The 23,830-nt window shown below is 37.7% G+C and overlaps 1 protein-coding gene across 4 annotated transcripts in view; it reads left to right on the top strand.

The window, feature by feature from the left end:
- Positions 1-5,363: 5,363 nt before the first annotated feature.
- The window catches only part of SEC22A (SEC22 homolog A, vesicle trafficking protein), a 49,299-nt gene continuing 30,832 nt past the window's right edge, over positions 5,364-23,830 (top strand). For 2 of the 4 annotated variants that reach the window (XM_080656957.1, XM_080656960.1), the window contains exons 1-4: positions 5,364-5,487; positions 12,640-12,840; positions 19,449-19,612; positions 20,870-21,064. In XM_080656957.1, coding sequence (XP_080513083.1) covers positions 12,659-12,840; positions 19,449-19,612; positions 20,870-21,064 — 541 coding nt within the window. In that variant the 5' untranslated portion in view covers positions 5,364-5,487; positions 12,640-12,658. Of the gene's footprint in view, positions 5,488-5,601; positions 5,772-8,271; positions 8,362-12,639; positions 12,841-19,448; positions 19,613-20,869; positions 21,065-23,830 lie in introns of those variants that run through there. The other 2 variants (XM_080656958.1, XM_080656959.1) reach the window with 2 other exon arrangements.

Genomic DNA, 23,830 nt, shown 5'->3' on the forward strand with positions numbered 1-23,830 from the left:
TTTTATGTGTTTGGATAAAACCTATGAATACTAACTAGCTCTTTATATTCCAGTAAATGAGACTGGTTGGGAGTGAATTGGAGAAGGAAAGTGTGGGGCACATAATTGAAAAATAAGATGGAATGATGGATTTGAGATGTATGCCTGCCACTGAATCATTTTGTGACTCTAAGTACAACACTTCGTGCTCTGATTCTCCACCTGGAAGATTATGATAATATGACTGTCTGGAAAGTATGGCAAACATTCTAAACAAGAGTCTGGAAAATTAGAATCCTTGTTAAACCTGAAACATTTTATCCTTGGTTAATAGAGTTTGTAATATTTGAAGAGCTTCTTTTAATTATAGGGTTTCACCAAATTAATAGTACTCACACATTGTCTAGCCAAAGAGACAGATAAATGAGCAGCTTACAAAAGCTAAAACACATTTGGCCAAGAAACATATAAAATCAATTATCATCCTCACTAATAATATTCAAATTGCAAACTAAACAATGAAGTAATATTTTTTTCCACTTTTCAAATTGGAAAAAAAATTTAAATAGTCTAATTATACAAGTCCAACTTTGATGATGGTATGGAAAATTGTACACATTAAGGGTGAGAATATAAGTTAGTATAGGATTTTCTCCTCCTCTTCTCTCTCCCTGGTCCCCAGGAGGGTAAAGATGATTCCAGCCTGGGAGTCGACACCCACAGCAGTCGCTCCCATCTGTCCAGAAGCTTCCATGACATGGGTATGAGAAGATGGGAATAAGGTTGTTTTGTTTACACCTACCCATGCTTTGGTGTGAAACACAAACTTAGAAAGAAAGAAAAAACAGTCTCTCTTCATTTCTCCCCCATGGATAATAATGTTTTCAGCAGATAGTAAGAAAAGGTCAAGATCTGGGCCTATTTAAAATAGACTAAGAAAAATGGGGATGTAAGGAGAAAAATGTGTCTAACTGCTTTAGGGTAAGGCTCCTTCCCCACAACTCACCCTCAACCAGCAGAGCCTTTTCAAGACCCCTACAGCACTTGCTTCATAGATAACCTCTTTTAGGTATTGGCCCAGCTGAATCCAGAAGGAAATGGGACACGGACAGAAGAGAGAGCAGGTCTCTGTGGCTTGGCTGTCTGGGGGTAGGCATAATGAAAACAGGGGTGGCCACAGGCCCTACCTGAGAGCAACATGGGGTCTCTTCCCATGGACTTCTTGACATGGTCCAATTCCCCAGTTAGAGCGCTCTCATCAATCTTGAGATCATTCTCCTGGTTCAGGATTCCATCTGCAGGCAGCAGATCACCTAGTGCACAGAGAGGAAGGGGCAGCATGGAAAGAGGGGAGATGACGGGTATCATAAATTCAAACAATTACTGATCCCTAAACACCTTCTCATGGCCTGAATATTATATAATGTTAATCCTAAGATATACAAGGTACAAGTCTGATAATCTTTTGGGAGAGTTCCAGTTACTTCTTTCTTTCAATTTCCTTCCCATAACTTCCTTAAATGCTAATCTAGAAGCCAACACAATTTGGGATTATATATAGAAGTTTCATTTGGTTCTTTTTACATTTTCTATTTCTTTTATTATACTTAGGTTTTCCTTTAAATTCTTTACCACACATATAATAGCTGTCCTTATCTGCTAGTTTCATCATCCTTGTCATTTCTGGGTTTGTTTCTATTAACTGATTTTTCTCCTGTTTATGGTTTACATTTTCCTGTTTCTGCATGTATACTATAGTAATTTTTTATTAAATAGTGGACATTGTGGGCATTACATAGTTTAGTGCCTCGATTTTGTTGTCTTCCTTTAAATATTCCTAAGTTTCGTTCAAGCTAGCAGTTAACTTACTTTCAGATAAGCTTTCTCAGCTTTGTTTGAGTGAGTCTAGAATAGCCTTCACTCTTGGGCTAGATTAGCTTTATCTCTGTAACCTGAAAAATTTGAAAACATTTATTTGCAAAGAAAAAATGCACCCCTATGTTCATTGCAACATTATTCACAGTGGCCAAGACATGGAAACAACTACAGTGTCTTTTGCTAGGTGATTGGATAAAGAAGATGTGGTACATATATACAATAAAATATTAATCAGCCACAAAAAAGATGAAATACTGCCATTTGTGACACATGGATGGATCTTCAGACTATCATGCTAAGCAAAATAAGTCAGACAGAAAAAGTTCAGAATCATATGATATCACTCATAAGTGGGATATAAAACTGAAAGCAGCCAATGAACAAACAAGAAAAAAAAACAAAATTTAAAGACACAGACACAGTATGGTGGTTACCAGAGGAAAGGGGTTGAGGGGCGGTAATGGGTAAAGGGGGTCAAATATGGTGATGGAAGAAGATTTGACTTTGGATAGTGGGCACACATTGCAATATACAGATAATGTACCAGGGAATTGTACACTTGAAGCCTGTATAATCTTATTAACCCATCTCACCCCAGTAAATTTAGTTAAAAATAATATAAACAGACTCACTTTAAAATAGAGTCAGAGCTGTCATCCCAGAGGAATTACCTTGCACATCTTATGTCTCAGACCTTTGGAATGTAAGACAGGGCTAAGTAACCTTTGGATTAGGCTTAAAGCAGCATATGTCCCAACGAATTGTCTGTAAGGATAACAAGAAAGCAGATATTATGACTACCAAAATGAAAATTTGACTATGTTAGCTTATTGGCAGCCATATAAATGCCTTATTTATATTGATGTATTGTTCCCCTCCCCTTTCTCATAAATACCCCTTGCCTTTGTCTTCTAATTGGACCACTATTTGGGTTTCTGCCTGAATCAGTGCTTTCCTATTCTTCTTTTTAAAAAATCTTAAATAAATGCTTGATGCCTCTCACTTTGGCCTTTTATTTTTAGGATAACATCTCTAAAGAGTGGCCTTTCTGAGGTCTCTTTACAAAATGCCCAGGTGTTTAATAAGGTTTCTCCATTCCAATTAGTCAAATATTAAATGTTTCCTGACTCTATTCAAGCTCTAGGAGTTGTTCAACTTATACACTGAGTGGCCAGATTATTATGAACTCTGAATTTATAATAATCTTGCCACTCAGTATATATATATATATTGGAGGCCCAGTGCATGAATTCATGCATGGGTGGGGTCCAGCCAGCCTGGCTAGGGGGAGGGGACATGGGTGGTTGGCCTGCCTGCCTGCAGTTGAACTCCTGGTCCAGGGGACAATTTGCATATTAGCCTTTTATTATATAGGATATACACTGAGTGGCCAGATTATTATGCTTCAGAGATCATAATAATCTGGCCACTCAGTGTAGTTCTCGCAGTAGTTGTTATTTAGTCAGTTTCATAAAGTCTATCCTTAAACCTACACCAAAGATTCAAGGAGACCTTATGCATATTTCTCTGCCATGCAAACTTCAATTGCCTCAATCTCTCTTAATTTCATTTTTCTTTCTCCTCAGTTACCACAAGTACTGTATTCTGCTTGGCTTTCTTCTATCCTGTCCTTAGGTAAATACCTCCAGGAAGAAATCTGCAGAAATCTTGGGGTTGTTTTATTTGTTTTTCTTCTTTCCATGATCATAGTCTTACTGTACCTATAGTCCAATGTCTGAAAACATTTATTTCATAGATTTGATCCAGTTTTCTATCGTTTGTGGTGGGAATGTAAGTCTGGTACAAGCTACTTATTTATGGATGGATCACTCATAACATTTTAGAAATGTAACCTTTCTATGGAATAATAAAATGCATATTAAAAATGCATAAATATTAAGTACAGCTTGATGAATTTTCATTAATTGAACACACTGGTGTAATCAAGACCCAGATCAAGAAGAACATTATTAGAGCTCCAGAAGCCCTCTGGTGACCCTTTCCAAACATTAATATCACCTAAAGATAAGCAATATCCTGTCTTCTATTACCATATATTATTTTTGTCTGTTTTTGAACATTATATAAGTGGAATCATGTAGTATACAATTTGTGCGTCTGACTTTTTTCACTCAATTTTAAGATTGTGAGATTCACCCATGTTTTATGTGCAGTTGAAGTTTGTTCATTCTCTTTCCTGTGTACTATTCCACTATGTGAATATTCTAAAATTTATCCATTCTATGAACATTCTTATGTCTTTTGGTGAACATAGGAATGCATTTCTGTTGTATATACATCTAGGAGTTGAATTATTGCGTTAACCTACAACCACTACATTTATATAATTAGTCCCAACATTTCTGAATTCCAGACTTACATATCCAAATATGTTTGATCTCCATTTATAAGCACCTTAAATTTAACATATCCCAATCATTTTCTCTGCCTTCTATGTAAATGTCTTCTTAACCCATCTAGTTACTTCAGGAGTCATCCTTAATGCTCCTCTTTTCTTTAAGCTTCTCAGCAAACCAATCCATTAGGTCCCTTGAATTCCACCTCTGATTTCGACATGTCTCAAAATTATCCATCTCTTTGTGTCTCTACTGCCATTGCCCTAGTTCAAGCCACCATCATCTCTGGCCTTGACTAACATAATTGTCTCCAAACTGGCCTTCCAGCCATCCCTCTTGCCCTCTTCCAAACTATTCCCCACAAACAGCCTGAGTGAGCTTTTAAGTATGTAAATCAGATCTCTATTAGCTGCCCAATGACCTTAGGATACATTCCAACATACAGTCTAAAATTTATAATGTGGCCAATAAGAGCCTGCGTAGTCTGGCTTTTGCCCCACCTCAGCCCAAACTTGCTTCCTACACCCCAACCACACTGACTTCCTTTCAGTTCCTAGAACACACCAAGTTCTCTCATGCCCCCCAAACCTCACATATAACGTTCCCTTGGCCTTTAACATTCTTAAAGACTATTTTATATGCCTGGAGCTTAAAAGGCACTTCTTCAAAGAGCTTTTTGGATAGACCGGAATTAATCCATCATCACCTCCAGTAATTTTTCTTCACAGTAATGGTCATAATTTATAATCATATAATGATTTATGCTTTAACGTTTCTTGCTCCTGTTATGCTTTAGATTCTATCCAGTGTTATGTTCACTCCTGTAACTCAGTGCCTAACACGGTGCTTGGTACATGGTAAACAATTAGTAAGTGCTTGTTTAATCATGCATGGCAGGTGCAAAGGCTGGAAGGGGCTGCGTGAGAAACACACTGCTTCCCGAAACAGGCAGTAGGCAGAAGAGGTTCGTCTTATTTGTGAGGGACAGCACAGACTGTCAGTACCGGAGTTCATCATCTCTTGGTGCAGGTGCGTGAAAAACTGCCAATCTCTCCGGGAGGGGGCGGGACTACCTCGGCCCCAGGAGGGGGCGGGTTAGTGTGTCCTTCCCAGAGAACCTGATTGGCCTGGGCATGCTGAGGGAAAGGGGGCGGGGCTTGATCCCGCCGGGAGCCACGTTGGGCGTCCAGCTACCCCGCGCAAAGGCCACGCCCTGGTCCCACAATGCACTGCAGGCCGCGTCATTCGGAGTGGCAAGGTCCCAGCTGGACAGGTACGGACTGGCTCCTCCCAGTCTTCGTTTCTTCCCTCTTGGGGTCGCTCAAACCCCTGGCCGGCCGCTCCCCTCAATTTCCCCGCCCCCCGCACGGCCTTGGCCCTTGCCTGCGTATCTACAGACCTATTCCAGACCAAGCCCGTGACGTGGGGGCGGGAGCCGGGTGTTGTTGGAACCGTGGAGCACGGGAGGAGGGAGATTGCGGGGACTTCGTCCCCTTGGACTTGCGGGATCTTTGGGGCCGCGTGGGCGGCAGTTGCCCCTCGGCTGACCTTCCATGGGTATGGTATAGCCGGGGCTGGTGGGCCGACGGGGAGGGACAGTCGCTCTGGGATGTCAGCGGCCGAGGGCATTCACTGGCGCCCAGGTGTCAGAAACACCGTGATCCACCTAGGCTGCTTAGATGCCCCCGAGAGTTTGACGTGGCATTTTCTATTTCTTTTAGGCAGAGTGGGATTTGAATCAGTGGCTAAATTTGCGTTTTCTGGGGATTGAATGAGCACTGAGCTCAGAGATTTGCCCGCGTTGGCTCTCAGAAACCTCATCAGGCCTTGTTATTGGCATTTTGGGAACAATGTGCATAGAGACCTGAGCAGTTGGCTTGACAGATGGAAAAGGGCTCCAGAATAAAAGACTGAGCCCCAGCCGGCTTGAATCTCTCTGCCAGTGAAAGCAGTTTTGGACTTTTCTGGTGCTCCTTAGTTTCCTGGGTCGTCCATCTGGGGGTAGTTGGATAGCTTGAGAACCAGTCCTCTCTATGCCTGGTGAGCCAAGGCAAAGCACAGGGCTGAAGTGTCAGCCACTAGACTGGAGATGTTGGGATCCCAGCTAACAGGTGGAACAGCCACTGTTAAAACTGAATTACGTTACTGGCATTTGCTCATGTGCTGACATTATAAAGAATAAGGCAGTATCTTGAACAGTACCTACGATTTCTGGTATATGAGGGTTTGTAGTTCAGTAATTGAATATGACATCTGTGACCATACCCTAAGTTAATGGGACATCTGGACATTTCCTATGTTTAGAACCCATGATCTCGGTTTCGTGCTTCTTTTGGTGTATGATTTTTAAAAATCTAGGTATATTTTATATTGGTGTATGAAAGACGCCCATTTCTTAGCAAAGCAGGGGTGATGGTGCCTGTGACCTTCCTCTCCATGTAGTTGAATAAGAAGCTTGGATATGTTGAAAGGCAATGCCTCAGAGGGTGGTTAGAGTTAGGCCTGAGTTTAAATCGATCACTTGCTAGTTTAGGGAATGAATAAATGAACCTTTCTGAGCTTGAATTTCCTCAAAGGTAAAATGGATCTGATAATACTTACCTCCCAGGTTATTGGAAGACTTCCATGAGGTAATGTCTATAAAGTACCTGGTAAATAGAGGGTAGTCAAAAAAAAATAATAGCACTTATTAATAACGCTTAATATTGCACTTTTAGTCTGCAATACAGTGCTTTAGGTTCTTTACATGTTCCTGTAAGGTAGATACTATTAGTTTCTTTAAAATAATCCTATGAGATATATATTGTTAGTAGCCACATTTTATAGGTGAGGAAACTGAGTATAGAAAGGCACAGTTAGTACATGGTTGAGCCAGTTTTGGAATCCAGGCAAGCTAGTTCCAGAGTTCATCCTGTTAATTACTATACAGCCTCTTAAAGAAAATGTAAGCTGGTCTTTTATTATTACTTCAAAATGAGTAGCTAGATAGTGTCTGTATCACTGGGTTCTTGCCCCTTCTTGGTTTTAGGTGACTGGTGTAGCACAGTGATGAGGAGATAGAAGAAACTTGGGTGTAAGCACCAGTTCTGCCATATATGAGCAGTGTGACATTGAGAAGGGGAGCCTTCATGTCCTCATCTTTAAAATGAAGGTTATACCTACTTACTGTAAACCATGAGGTGCTACACAGATGTTGGGGACTGACACGTTTGTGCCTGTGTTTGGGGCCCTGTTCCTAGATGTGGTGATAATCTCCTTTGGAGCCTGAGGTCTTAAACATACTGTTCAGTGCAAGCTCCTATAATAGGAGTATCAAAGGCTGCTGGAGAGGTTGGGGGTGGGACAAGTTGCAAAATAAATTCTGCTTATCCTTGGTACGCTTTACATTTTTCTTCTTTAAACTGTTTCCCAAGTGTCTTCCTGTTAATGTATGGCTGTATAAAGAACTTCCCTTTTCACTTAATCTTGCTCCCACCCTGTGCATCACAGTTAGTACAGCTTTCTCCCCAAATAGCCCCTCCCCTCCCAATTCTCACAGATCTGTTAGCACTTTTAATAAAAATAATATATACCAAGGTAGTGTTTACCAAATTTTGGTACCATCAGATATGCAAGATAATTTGAGTAGTAGGCAGATGAACATTAAAAAAATAATTCTTAAAAATTTTAACACACTCATATTTGAATGAAACCCCAAAAGTTCTTTCTTTTAATTTATTAAGTTGGGAGAAAATCCTAGCACATAGATTTCACAGATACATTGCTAAGGGTAGGGCAAAAAATAAATCAATTGAAAGACATATTAGGTAGATAAATAATACAGATGGTATACAGATATGCTAAGAATTCTGAAAATGGTACTTGGATGACTGAAGTTTGGGAAATAATGAACTAAAGTAAAATATGAGTGATTAACCCAATATAAATGTTTTTATCTTAAAAGAGGCATTTATGAAAGCATCTTGCTAGAAAATAGATATAAAGTACACTTAAATCTTAAAATAGATATAAAATATACTTACAAAGTATATTGGGTTTTATTTATTACTGTTGACAGGTTGCCTTCCTGGTACCTTGGGCCCACAGTCATTACCCCACAAAGTTCTGAGGAAGAGAGGTCAGCATCTTGTTATCTCGGATCTAAAAGGTACTAACCACTGCTAGAGTAGTTTGGCATTGTGGGACTTTCTTTTCCTCAGCCTTTACATAAATATTTACCTGGACCTACCTAGATTCTAATCTTGGGCTTTTTCCTCTACAATTGCTATTGGGGAGAGAAAATAGAGTTCAGTACTCAGATGCTCTGTGACTTTTCTGCTGCTGTCTAAGGCATATGCAGTATTCTTCCAGTGTAAAAGGTGAGGGAAAATGACCAGGGGCCTAAAAATGTATCTATGGCCCTTGTAGAACTACCATTGCTCCTTAATTTTCCCATGCAAGTGTTTTAACCTTTTGCTTTCCCCAGTTCCCACTGGGCCTTCCTTGGTCTTCCCAACCATCACCTTGCCTACACTCTATGGGTACTCTAATCCTAGGTTGGCCTTGATGTGGACAGATTCCTCTTTCTGCTAGCACAGTCCAGATTAGATGAGAGTGATTTTTTTTTTTTTTCAAGGAACTGCATTGAGAATCCATGGTAAAAAGAAAAAGCGGGGGGTGGGGGTGGGGAGAAGAATGTTAATATTTATTGAGTTGATAGAGGAGAGATTGCTTATTCTAAGATTATTGAAGTCTGTCTACAAGTTAGTTAAGCCTGGCATTGCTCATTGAACAATCATCACAGTTTCTTTTGCTAGTTAACTGGTTTGGATGGTAGGTCAAATGACTGAAGAAGAAATGTTTTCGTCTCAGAAAAATCTTAACTACTGATAATTCTCTGACAGTCTTTTAAGAATTTTGACAGGGAATATCACTGCTGTATTGTATTAGCCTAAAGGCGTGTATAAGGAATATCTGAAACGCAAATTGTCTAGCTAGTTTTACAATTAGTAAAGTGGTAGTCAATGCAGCTTGCATTGTGTTTGCTCTTTTAATCTGAATTTCTTTAATTCTGGATTGATGCCTCTTTTTAAAAAAATATATTTTTATTGGTTTCAGAGAGAAAGGAAAGGGAGAAAGAGATACAGAAACATCAATGATGAGAGAGAATAATCAATTGGCTGCCTCCTGCACACCCCACATGGGGGATTGAGTCCGCAACCTGGGCATATGCCCTGACCGGGAATTAAACTGTGACCTGGTTCATATCGATGCTCAACCACTGAGCCACACTGGCCAGGTTGGATTGCTGCTTCTTGATGGTAGGAACTATGTATTCCTAATGTCTGGCATAGTTCCTGGCATACAGTATGGACTGTTAAAAAATGAAACTTGAAGATGTAATTGGCTTTATTAAGCTAGTCATGAATACAGCTGTATACTGTCTAGCAACTAGTAGAGTGCTCTGAAGGGTTGTACAAAATGGAATGTTTTTAGAGGCAGAAGGAGGGTTGGGACTAAGAAGTTAAGAGTGGATTATGTTAGTTGAGGACAGGCAGTGGGGGTCTTACCTGGCAGAACAACCTCACTTGTGTGAATCAGGAAATTCCAGACTGATTAGTTTAAAATTACACTCCTGGGAGATTCTGAAACTAAAATCAGGGTATCCACTCTAGCTTTTGGTATCATGGGCTTTTAGCACAAGTGAGCACTTCTGGGCCTGTGGCTTTTCTGTTTAACAGTACTCAATAAATGTTTGTTGAATGAACGGAACTTACAGGTTGTTATTTTTTTCTCAGTATATGTTTTAAGAAGTATGAATCTTATCTTTTTGTCTTTTAAGTCATGAAGAAAGGAATAACTTTAAAGATTAGATGGAAGTTGTCACCCTGTAATAAAGATAATTTCTAATATTTCTGTTGGGATCCTAAAAAGGTCAGGCATGAAAGAATACAGTTTACTTTTATTTATTTACTTTTCTTAAAAATTTTTAAATTGATATTTAGAGAGATGAAGGAAGACAGAGAGAGAGAGAGAGAGAGAGAGAGAGAGAGAGGGAGGGAGGGAGAGAGAGAGAAATAATCGGACAATTGCCTCCATCAGGTGCCCCAACCACACCCCGAACCTGCAACTTGGGTATGTGCTCTGACCGAGAATCAAACCCACCACCTTTTGGTGTACAGGACGACGCTCCAAAGAACCAAGCCATATTGGCCATGGCCAGTCTACTTTTAAATACTAAATATATGGATGTTTGGAAACTATCATTACAACCCTTTCCTCGTATTATCGGAGTAGTCCTTGTGTTGCAGTATATTTCTGTAAAGATAAAAGTTTTACATTTAAATAATAAATGTTTAAAAGTATGAAATGCCATTTTCCTGCTTTCTTAAAGCTAAATGTTGCAACTGTGGTTTAATTAAATAAAACATGGTAACACTTTTAAAAAGGGGATTATAATATAGCTTTTATCCCTTGAGAAATCCCAGTTTTTTTCTTGCTACAGCTTTTAGAAAAGAAATTGGTTGAATAGGGAAAAAAATGATTTTATCTACCTGGCCGGTGTGGCTCAGTGGTTGAATACTGACCTATAAACCAGGAGGTCACGGTTGATTCCTGGTCAGGGCACATGCCTGGATTGCAGGCTCGACCCCTAGTAGGAGGCAGCCGATCAATGATTCTCGCCATTGATGTTTCTACCTCTCTCCCTTTCCCTTCCTCTCTGAAATCAATAAAAAAAAATTTTTTTTAAATTCTTTTATCCAAATCATTTATGTCATGTTGGAACTTTAAAGAATCCATTATGGTAAAGGCTAATTTAATTCCTGCTGGTTTTTTTCCCCTTTTAAGTAAATAGAAGAGAAAAATATAAAGGGTAATGACATTAATACCTAGCTATTCCTGTCATTTCCTCATGAGAACAGGAAAAGGGGGGAGTAAGTATAATGCATTAGCATTATTATTTAGTTTAATGTTTATTGTCAATCAGTTATCATCGTCAGTGGCCAGTCAGATTTTGACTTCACACAGCAATAAAAACTAGGGACTCCTGATTTCCAAACTCAGTACCAGTTGGTTTTCTATACCATTTTTTGATATGCTACTAACTCAATTTTTCATTTTGGAATGAGATAAAATTGACCTATCTGAACTGGGCAGGTAAAGACTAAATTACTCTCTGAGATATAATATCATGAAAAAAAGCATATGAAATTGTTATCAGATTGTTTTCAGTTTTCAGTTGCCCCGACTACTAGTGAAAGAGAAGCATTCAGTGGGGTAGTGCTCTGATGGCCTCACAGAAAACAGTTGTCACTTAATTTCACACTGTCAACATGTTTAATTCAGTGTTTTTCAAAGTATGATCTTTAGACAGTAGCATAGTAATTACCTGGGGAACTTGTTAAAAATTGGAAGATTCTCAAGTCCCATTCTGCAGTCAATGGATCAGAATATTTTGGAGGTTGGCCCAGAAATCAACATTTCTAACCAAACTACCAGTGATTTTTTTATATAAGCTAAAGTTTGAGAACTGCATATTTTTTCAAATCAAAGTTTGACTGTTTACTGGATTTCTTTCAAACCCAGGTCTCTTTTATTTATTTTTATAAGGCATCATCAGAATCTAATAAGAGAGGCTATTATGATTTACTTTCTGGTAAAAAGATTGAGGATAGTATTAAAGCCATTAATTCCTTTAGCTTTGAGATTTACTTTAAATAATATTTTTTTCCGGGTATAAAAGTAAGATGTGCCCATTGTGAAATATTATGAAAATTTAGGAAATTATAAAACAATAACAATCATACTATTTCCCAGAGATAAGCATTATTCTAATTTTGATATGTTTCCTTCCTGTATCTGTTTCTCCATTTATCTTTCCCTTCTTCCTTTTCTTTGTCTCTATGGAAAACCACATTTGGTGTTTTTATCATGCCTTTTTTTCTACCTAACAGAGAGCATTTTACCACATTATTAAACTATTTTTCACAAACATAACTTTTAGTATCTGCAATATATTCTGTCATATGAGTGTATCCTAATTTATTTAATATCCCCTTGTTATTGGATGTTCATGTTGTTTCAGTTATTGCTGTGAAAGGATGCCTTTCTGTTTAAAATTTTGTCTGACTCCAATTACTTTCCTTTGGGTAGGGTTATATGGTATTTAACTTTTTTTATGGTCTAAGGGCATAAATATTATTAAACTCTGTTGAATATTGTCCGATTGTTGAGAATGGTGTTTATTCCAGTATTTTCTTCCAGATACACTTATGAAAATGCCAAAAAGAAACAAGTATTTTTTTTAAACTAATTTGTTAAGGAAAGCATAGTCATCATTTTAAATAGTATATCTTTGAATATTAATGAGTTGAATGTTTTTGTACTGTTTTATCAGCTTTGGCTTTAATTTTTTATCTAACCCAAATTTTTCGTTTTGTTTTAGGTCTTCTCTGTCACTTGAAATGTCTATGATTTTATCTGCCTCAGTCATTCGTGTCAGAGATGGACTGCCACTTTCTGCTTCTACTGACAATGAACAAGGCACAGGCGTGCAGGAGTGCAGAAAGTACTTTAAAATGCTCTCAAGGAAACTTGCTCAGCTTCCCGATAGAAGTACACTGAAAACTGGACATTATAACATTAAGTAAGTCTTTAGTTTGCTTCATGAAAATCACTTGCTTAGTGGTTGTCATTTTAATGAAATTTAAGTGGTGAAAATAGAAATTAGTGTTTGTTTAGTGTAAAACTTGTTTGAGTTAATCACGTGATTCTTATACTAAATAGTAGTTACCCTTTTTTATCTGGCTTTAGAAAAATTTATAGTTTTGCAGATCTCAGATATGCCATTTTATAAGTTGATCACTAGGTGTTTATTGATGTTCTTACATGCCCAGGCAAACTGTAATGGGAAATTTAAAAAATCTTATGTTATACTTGCCTTCAAAAAAACTCAAGTTTACATTCTAGTCAAAGGGGATAGTATTCATTACTATTTATTGTATCTAAAGAAAGTAAAACTGATAGGATAGAGAGTGACTTTATGGTAGTCAAGGGTCTCTCTGAGAGCAGAGACCTAAAAGATGAAAAAGAAAACAGTCATATAAAGGATGCTATGGATGAAGAGCAAGACAGAGATAACAGCAGGTGCAGAAGGCCATCAGTACAGATCAAGATGAACCAGAGATGCTGAAGCAATATGGGCAATTAATAGAGTGGCAGAAAGTGAGGTCAGAAAGGTAGGCATCGGATAGGTAATGTAGGGCCTTCTAGGCTATGAGAAGAAGTTTGGATTGAATAATACAATAGGAAGCCATTGAAGAGTATTAAGATGGAGAGTTATATAATCTGATTTTGGCTTTGAGTACTGTAGATCATCGGGGCTGCTCTGTGAAGAATGGGCTCTAAGGGAGAAAGAGAGGAAGCAGAGAGATCATTTAGGAGACTCAGGCAGCAGTGATTTTTATAACTTAAACTAGAGTGATAATAATGAGAAGTGGTAGGATTGTGGCTGTATTTTTGGAGTAGCACCAACAAATCTTCCTCATGGATTAAAGTGGGATGTGAGAGAAAGAAAATAATTAAGAGTCCTTAAATGGGCAAGACGGGAAGGTAATTGTTTCAGTGATAAAAATCAAGAGGTCTGTTTGGACATGGTAAGTCTGAGATGCCTGTCAGACATCCAAGAGGCACTGTCAGTCAGGTAAGTAGATGGATGTGTAAGTCTGAAGTTTAGTGAAGAAGGACAAGTATGGAGATTTAGATTTGGAGGTCAGCTTATGGTTTGTAATTAAAACCATGGGAATAGATAAGGCCACTTGGAGAGCATACACATGAAACAGTTAGAGCACAGTTAACTCCTGAGCAGCTTGATACTGATTGTGCATACTGTCAGAAATCAGATAAGGGCAAGGTCTGTATGGGATATAATGAAGAGAGAGAGGGCTTCATTATTGAGAAAAGACATGAACCATGTCCTGAAGAATTAGTAAGATTTGGCTAAGGCAGAGAGGAGGGAATCCAGTTCAGGGAGGAGAGGCAGAATAAAGAATGTGATTTAGCATGGTGGTCGTATTAATCTGCTTGGCCCAGTGAAGTGAATGGTGATTTAGGGAGAGTTGTGGGAAATGTGAGATAATTAGTGTGACGCCAGACCCTGGATTCCCGTGAAAGTTTAGGTTGATAGATGTCACTTTGATGTAATAGGTCATAGGAAGCTGTTACTACAGGTTTGAGGGAAGTGACTCGATAAAAAAAACAATGCTGACACAGTGGAATATAGGGTGAAATGGAAAGTCTGAGAGGAGAGAGGCTGACTTATAATTAGGGCCTGAACTAGTTAAATACAAATGTAAATGCAAAAGAAAATGCCAGCCATAAAGACACATCAGAAAAAGAAACGGCTAAATCTTATAAAATGGAATCCCAGAGATGAGGAGAAGGAAGGAACAAAGCTGACTGAAACCTTGGAATTGGACAGAATGAGGTCTTTGGAAAGGGTTGCTTATGGGCCAGGGGAGGGAGGCTGGTGAGGAAGGAGAGCAAGATAATGAAGCTCCATTTTGGGGTGGGATAGAAATTTTGGAATCATTCACATAGAAGTTGAAACTGAGAGTGGAAGCACCCCGAGTTTCTGAGAGGCCCAGAATAGAACCTTAGAGAATGTTGATAATTGCTTGGATCACCTGAGTAATGGTAAGCTATTATTTTCTACTAGAGGCCCGGTACATGAAATTCGTGCACTCAGAGGGGGGTGTCCCTCAGCCCGGCCTGCACCCTCTCGCAGGCTGGGACCCCTCAGGAGATATCCGCCTGCCGGCTTAGACCCCATCCCCATGGGGATAAGGCCTAAGCTGGCAGACAGACATCCCTCTCGCAGTCCAGGGCTCTCACAGTCCGGGACTCCTCGCTCCTTACCGCCCACATGCAGCAGAGGCAGGAGAGGCTCCCACCACCACCACTGCACTCACCAGCCATGAGCTCAGCTTCTGGCTGAGCGGCGCTCCCCCTGTGGGAATGCACTGACCATCACGGGGCAGCTCCTGCGTTGAGCATCTGCCCCCTGGTGGTCAGTGCGCGTCATAGCAACCAGTCATTCCACCGTTTGGTTGATTTGCATATTAGGGTTTTATTATATAGGAATTGGGTTTTCTGAAGGTTTAATTATAAAAAGGTGGTGGTGATGGTGAATATATCTAAAATGATGTCTTAGGCTACTGTTACTTGGAGGAAAAAATTTGAAACATTTTAATATTTTATTTAATAGTCAGGGTTCCCAGGGTTATTCTGCATTTTAGTTATTGTATAATGCTATAGACAGATACCAACATTATAGAATATTGGCATGTATATAGTATATTAATTCTGGCAGACATCCTGGACTTAAAAACACACACACGCACACACACAACTTTTTTTTGCAAATGTTTTCTGTTCCTCTACCTTATTCTCTTAAAAATAGAGTAGAATGTAGTAACATTTTAAACACCCCTCTAATTCTGTTTAACTGTTGTCAATTCAATTTACCAAAAAAAAAAATTCAAGAGTACAGGTAAGAAAATCATGTAAAGAAATAAAATAAAGATAGTAAAATAGTACACTGAAGTAACATTTACGTTTAGAGATACAAACACATCCTTTGGAGGTATAAATAATTTATTTTTTATTTATAGTCCATTCATTTGTTAGAAAGAGCCACAGATATTGCTTTGAGCTTTCTTATAGCCAAAACAAAGGGATAATGGATCATTTACAAGATTCACAGTGTCCATTGGATCAAAACATTGTTTTCATATTACTGAGATCTGATGTACATAAAAAGGGACAGCCATAACAATGAGCTTTTTATGATTTTTCTTATAACGTTATTTTTTATTTCTCTTAGCATTGTGGTTTCCAAATTTGTATAGAAATTGAGGTACTGTTTGTACCACAGCGAACCAAACAAAGTAACTAACTAGATAATTATGTGCTAATTCAGATAGTACCTCACATTAGATTCTAGTTGAATAGATAGAGGAAGATCATATTTTTGAGAAAAAATTAGGAGAGTAATATTTAAAATTGAGAAACTTCCTTTAATTTTCTGTCCCTGGAAAAATGATGACTTTATCAGAGTGTAGTGACTGAATACTTCAAAGTTCAGCTAGCGGAGCATATTCTGTGGAGCATGGCTTGTGCTAGCACTATGCTTGCACACATCCTAGTAGCTGGTCAGTGAGGGATGGTTGTTTTGGGAGTATTGGCCATGTTCAGAGTGCCATGAAATTAAGTCTTCATTTCTCTCCAAAATTCTTCAACTCGGCTCATTGATTTGGGGCAGGATGTGTGTGCATAATCCAGTTTTGTGATTTCACATTACGAGTGATATTACAATTCTCTCTGCATAAAATTTTAAGGTATTCATCTGTTAAATAAGTTAAAGAATACTTTCCTTAAATTGTCATAAATATTTAATATGTAAACATTTGTCACTACTTAGGAAACAACTATGACTAAAGCAATAATTATGAACCACATGAAAACTAAGTTGAATCATAAGAGATCTTAAAACCTTGAGACACTGATATTATGAGAAGACAAACGTCTTTGGGAGGCCAATCATACTTGTGAATATTAGTGTAAGAAATGAAATTTTTTAGTTCTTTTCACTGTGAATTCATTTGAAGTCTGATAATGGCTGTGAGTTTCATAGATTCTCTCCTTTCCTGAAGATTCACTTTCTCCATATCTGTCCCCAGACTGCTGCCTCCAGCTGGGAAGGCTATTTTATATTTTAGGCTTACCTGCCTTTTGGTTTTAGTTCTAGCAGTGCTTTTCTTTCACTCTTTGATGTTATTTTCTGATTACAGGAGTATCACAGTACCTCCAATTATCAGGCCCTCTACTTATGTTATCATTACATATCACAACAGCTCTTTGAATGGCTAATAAATAGAGCTCTTCCCCATTTCTGAGGGCAGAAACACAATTCATACTGGCTTAAGCAAAAACAAGGGTATTGTGAAGGGCTTCTTGGTTGGCTGGAGTCAGGGGCTCAGAGGTTATCAGGAATCTTTCTCTCATTTTTCCAGTCTCTTTCCTTTTGCATATGGGTATTCTCCATGTAGTGGAGAATACTGTACAGGCAGCTCCAGGCTTACTTCATTCCAGCTGAGCAACTCCTACCCTTCATGTTTCAAGAAAGGGACTTTATTGGTCTTGCTGTGTTGTGGTCCATTTCTGGAGTAACATTGGGGTCAGAGGGTTGAGGTACTCTTAGTTGGATCCTGGATCACATACCCACCCCTTTGATGGACAGCTTTGCCAAAGTCATAGGGAATAGATAGTAGGATTGAGATAATTTCCCAAAGGGAAGGCGAGAAGGATGCTGGGCAGATAGCCATTATAGTACTACTACACCTGTTTTATAGACGAAGAAACTGAAACTGAGCCGCAGAAATATTAAGAAACTTGCTCAAACTCACAAAACTAATAAATAGTATATCTGAACCACAGTCTTTTGTCTTCAGCATTCACATTATTCTGTGGTAGAAGAGTTGTCTCTCTTTACCTTTAAGCTCTCTCTTGACAGCATTCCTAATTCTCCTAATTATTTTCACTTTTTATGGAGATAAAAATTAACCAGGAAAAAGAATTCAGTGAAAACTATCTCTCTCTTTTTTATTTTTTTTGATTGAGAAATAATGAGGAACAGAGTATGTGTGAAGTCTAAGAATGATGAGGGGGCATGGTCTCATTGGAGACTAGATGTTTGGTGGGGAGGAGGCATGGCAGGATAATGCAACCCACCAATAGCTACCAAACCACCTGGGGGAAGAAAATAACTTGTGGTTCCTACTTTCCTGTTTTGTTTCATTACTAGCATTTTTTTAAACCCTTACCCAAGGATATGTTTATTAATTTTTAGAGAGAGAGAAAAAAACATAGATATGAGAGAGAAACATCAATTAGTTGCCTCTCATGCACGCCCCAACCTGGGACCACACCTGCAACCTAGGTATATGCCCTGACCCGGAATTGAACCCACAACCTTTTGGTGTAAGAGGTGATGCTCCAACCAACAAAGCCACACTGTTTATTATGGAGAAATCTTCAGTTTTCAGAACCATATATGTCAAATAGGCTCTTACGAACTGGTCTAGGAACTTACAATGTAGTTTCTGTGGGAAAATGATTTATAGGTGCTATAAACTTCTGCAATACTAACCAATAAGTAAATTAGGGATTACCTGTGATAGATTATCTAAAAAAGTGAGGATCTACATTTTCTGGGGTGAGAAGGTGTTAGGGTTAGAGGGAAAGAGTGAGTCAGGAAATAGATCAACTGCAGAAAAGGAAATGAAGGATGTCAAAGGCAAATTTTCCTTGCTTTGTGTTTTATCCAAGGCTCTGATGGTATAATCACCTTTGGCCACTTAAAATCATCTTTTTCTCCTTTAGCTTACTATTATAAGTTGCTATCAACTGGCATATTGCATATTCATGCTTTTTTATTTAATGAGGTTAAAATTAGTGCCTAAAGTGGGTCTTTATTCATGGGATAACTTCTTCATTATTTAGCTCTTCATCATTGGAGGGTAATTGAAAGTTGACCTAATAAGAGAAGAATAAGTGAGAAAATAAGTTCATGGTAGAATGCCACTCGTGGTGGACACTCAGTGTTACTGAGTTCTCTTTCCGGTTCTTATCTCCTTACTGTCCTATTGAGGGCAAAGTCTTGTTTTCACCTTGTTTCCTATAAGATGTATTTGGTTTAGATTTTTAAAATCCTTAAGGCATACTCACTTTTATAATGTCAAACATTTTTATATTTAATGGTTGAAGTGCTTTATTTTAGACACTGGTATTCAGTGTGGAAGGTTCTATTTCAAAAATAATATTTTTTCTTATACTTAGCAATTTTAACAGTAGATTAGAGATCAATGGCATGCATGTCCTACTGGAGAACTTTTTTTTCATCCAGGAAAGCTTTTTTCCCCTTGCTTTCTACCCCAAGTGATAAATAACGGAAGTGTTAATACCATACTGTGTGTTCCTCTGTAGGTATATTCCCCTTTTTTGTCTACTATTTTTAAACCACGACTAAAAATAGTATTACTTTAGTTTCTTTAATTTTTTGCTAGAATATATAATGTTAATATCTTCATTGCCACTTGTAGTAGCAGTTTATGGTGTAATATAACCAGTCTTGTGAAGCAACGAATTACCTTAATTTACTTTGAAATTTTTAAACCTATGTTTTTTACACTGTAGTTTTATTAGCTCTCTGGGAGTGAGCTACATGATGTTGTGCACTGAAAATTACCCAAATGTTCTGGCCTTCTCTTTCCTGGATGAGCTTCAGAAGGAATTCATTACTACTTATAACATGTCGAAGACCAACACTGCTGTCAGGCCATACTGTTTCATTGAATTTGGTAAGGGCTTGATTTTTTTTCCTTTTCATTATCCTGTCTCCAGCCAGTCATAAGCGATTTTTTATCTTCACTGGGGGGAGGAATAGGGGAGAGGGAAAACTCAGAAAATTCTGCTACCTTGCTTTTGATAGAATAATTTAACAAGTGGTCTATAAATTATGACAATATCTTCATTTAGGTGCATATTAGAAAAAATTGAGTTTGAGCTGTGGAGGTGATTTTGATTATTGGCATAAAGAATTAATTCCTTAGGATAGTTTCTGAATGAGAAATTTATAAGCCAGAGATTCAGAATTTTGTGTTTGTGTGATAATCTTTTATAGTCTGCTTAATATAGAACAGAGGTTGGCAAACATTTGCTGCCAAGGACCGTATAGTACTTATTTTAGGCTTTAAGCACCATATGGTCTCTGTCACAACTACTCAGCCCTGCCATTATAGCTGGAAAGCAGCCATAGGCAATGTAGAAATGGATGAGTGCAGTTATATTCTAATAAAACTTTATTTACAAAAATGGTCAGCAGGCTAGATTTGGCCTGTGGGCATTAGTGTTTTTGACTCCAGATGTACAAGGGAAAAAATAGTGAAACCAAGTTACAAATTGTGAAAATAAAATTGGAATATTATTTAGGACAGCGGTAGCCAACCTCTCGGACCTCGAGGACCACCAGTGGTCTGCGGACCACCGGTTTGCGACCGCTGATTTAGGAGATATCTTGGAAGATATTTAGGAATTGTCTTTTATTTTATTAAATTTATTTTTTAAAATATGCATTCTAATGGTATAAGCCATAAATAAGAAAACTGGTTTATAAGAACATGCAATTTACAGTGTATGTTCTTATGGAATTACAACTGATAAATACAGACTTACTATTTTATGAGATATGAATCCCTATAAAAATTAAGATTTTGGTTTAAAAATTAAAGCTGTTATTTTATTGTTTTGTTGTAGAAGTTCAAAGTAATTCATTGAAGTGGATATAATAGTAGAAATATTCTCAGTCAGATAGTGTTTAATCATTAGTTTACTTACAATTATTAATTCCTGCAGTATTATTTCTAGAGTGAGCAACTGATAACTTCATGATATATTAACCATTAAACATAAATATTAGAACACGTCATGACAATTCAACAGTTTTGGATAACAAATTAAACAGTTTATCTGCAAAATTTATTATCCATAAACCTCACACTCTCAAATTATTTAATTAACAAATGACTGCAAGGAAATTTATTTTTTATTTTACATAGATAACTTCATTCAGAGGACCAAGCAGCGATATAATAATCCCAGGTCTCTTTCAACAAAGATAAATCTGTCTGACATGCAGATGGAAATCAAGCTGAGACCCCCTTATCAAATTTCCATGTGTGAACTGGGGTCAGCCAATGGAGTCACATCTGCATTTTCTATTGATTATAAAGGTGCTGGTAAGATTTCTTCTGGTGAGTGCTGGATCTCAATTATTTTATTTTAAAAACTGAGGAACTCTCAAAAATGAACTACTTTTATTTTAGTATTTTAAAGCAAGTACATGAGAGAATGTAGAAGTTCAAAGTAATCCTTTCTCAGTGGTTTATGTAGTAATCTACTAGATATGTGACTAAGCAGGAAAATACTTTTAAATAGCAATCTCAAAGGAACTGCTTGGTAGGAAAACATTTAAGAAGGCTTCTTTGTAAGCAAATGTTTCTGGAAGTGAATAGTTTATTTATACTACAGCATATGTTTAGAGGCATGTAAAGTACTCTGCTTTATATCAAAATGGCTAGATATATTCAAGGCCAGGGTTTTTGACAGTCACAGAAAATGTGATCATCTAGTCACACCTCCCCTCCCAAACAAGTACTTATAGTTGTGACAGTTTGAAAACTTCTGCTTAAAAATGAAAGCCTCATTATTTTATAAGGTAGCATATGCCATAGTTGAATTGCTTGTTTAAAAACAATTCTTCCTTATATTTGAGCTAAAGTGTGTTTGCTATAATGTTTATCTGTTAAAGTTCTGTGACCTCTACCTCCCTCTCTTCAGCACTTCAGAACTTTGAAGTCAGTAACTCTGTGTCCTTTCTATCCTGTTAATCTGGTCAACTTCATATATAAAATATCCTCAATTTCCTTAGCCTTTTTGTCTATGACATTTTGAAACCCTCCCTATCCTGGAAGCTTTTATTTGTTAGTATTCTTCAAATGTGGCATTCAGGACTAAACACAATACTTCATATTGGGTTGAGTACAAATTTTGGGAGAAAAGGGGAAACAGATTTCATTAAAATAATCTAGCCAGTCGAGAAACAAGTAAACACACAAACAACAATAACAAGTCCTGGGGGGGGATAGGAGGTGGATGAAGACCCAGAGTTGTTACAGTACGTTATCTAAAATGTCCAACAAAAAGTTACAAGACACGCAGAGGGAAAGTATAATACACTGTGGGGTAGAGGGTAGGCAGGGGGGAAGCAGGCAATAGAAGCTGTCTATGACAGTGACCAGATGTCAGATTTAACAAAGATGTCAAATTAGTCATTATAATTCTTTTCAAAGAACTAAATGAAACTGTGATTTAAAAAGTAAGGAAGTGCCCTGTTCGGTGTGGCTCAGTTGGTTGGAGCGTCCCATACACCGAAAGATTGCAAGTTTGATTCCTAGTCAGGGCACATGCGTAGGTTGCTGGTTCCATCCTCAGTTGGCATGCGTATGAGGAGCAACTGAGATGATTTTCTCTCACATCAGCGTTTCTCTCACTTTCCCTTCCTCTCTGAAATCAATAAAATCATATCCTAAAAAAACAAACAGGAAGATATGACATTGCATCCAGTACATAATATAAACAGATAGAAATTATAAAGGAAAAAGAACCAAATGGAAAATTCTGAAATTGAAAAATACAACTAAAATGAAAAATTGACTTGTAGGGCTCAATAGAAGATTTGAAATGGCAAAGAAAGAGTTAGTAAACTTGAAGACAGATCAATAGAGGTTATATAATCCAAAGAACAGGAGAAAAAAGAATGAAGAACAGAACCTCAGAAAAATATGGGATACTATTAAACACACCAACATATGCATGATGGGAGAACCAGAAGAAGAGAAGAGAAGCAGAAGTATTTGAAGAAATAATGGCTAAAACGTTCCCTAATTTACTTAAAAAAAAAAAAAGTACTTTTCTAGGAAGCTCATTTAACTCCAAATAGGATATATGCAACACACCTATAAACAGTTGAAAATGTTGAAAGACAAAAATGAGAAAACCTTGAAAGCAGCAAGAGAAAAATAACTCACCACTTACAAGAGAACCTCAAAAGATTAACAAGTGACTTCTCAACAGAAAGAGTGGAGACCGAAAGATAGTGGGAGAACATGTTCAAAATACTCAAAGAGTGGGGGAAAAACCTGTCAACCAAGAATCCTTATGTTTCAAAACTGAAGGTGAAATAAAGACATTTTCAGATAAGTAGAAGATGAGAGAATTTGTTGCTGGTAGAGTCGCCTACAAGAAATACTAAAGGGACCCTAAGCAGTTTGGCTCAGAACGTCAGCCTGTGGACTGAAAGGTCCTAGGTTTGATTCCAGTCAAGGGCATGTACCTTGGTTGCGGGCACATCCCCAGTAGGAGGTGTGCAGGAGGCAGCTAATCGATGTATCTCTCTCATCGATGTTTCTAACTCTCTATCCCTCTCCCTTCCTCTCTGTAAAAAATCAATAAAATATGTTTAAAAAAAAAAAAAGAAATACTCAAGGGAAGTACTTCAGGTTGAAAGCAAGTGACCCAGACAGTAATTTGAATTCACACACACACACAAACACACGCATACACACAATCAAAGAGCAATGGCAAAGGTAATTATAAAATATAGTAAATGTACATTTTTCTTTTTAAAAGCAATTGTATAAGATAATGTATTGTTGGGTCTATGATATGTAGAAATGAAATATATTTTTTAATAATAGCACAAAGGTGGGGGATGGAAGTAAAGCTGCATTGGGCAAAGAACGTACTCCAGGTGGTCATTTGAATTCACAGGAACAGACACGGGAAAGAAAAGCAAATTAAACCTAAAGCAAGAATAAAGGAAATAATAAAGATTAGAGCAGAAATAAATGAAAATGAAATGGGAAATAGAAAAACATTAGAGAAAAATCAAACCAAAAGCTGATTCTTTGACTATAGGGTCTGGTTTAAGGATAGACATGTAGATCAACAGTAAAGAA

The sequence above is a fragment of the Plecotus auritus genome (assembly GCF_963455305.1).
Source record: "Plecotus auritus genome assembly, chromosome: 2".
Classification (NCBI taxonomy): domain Eukaryota; kingdom Metazoa; phylum Chordata; class Mammalia; order Chiroptera; family Vespertilionidae; genus Plecotus; species Plecotus auritus.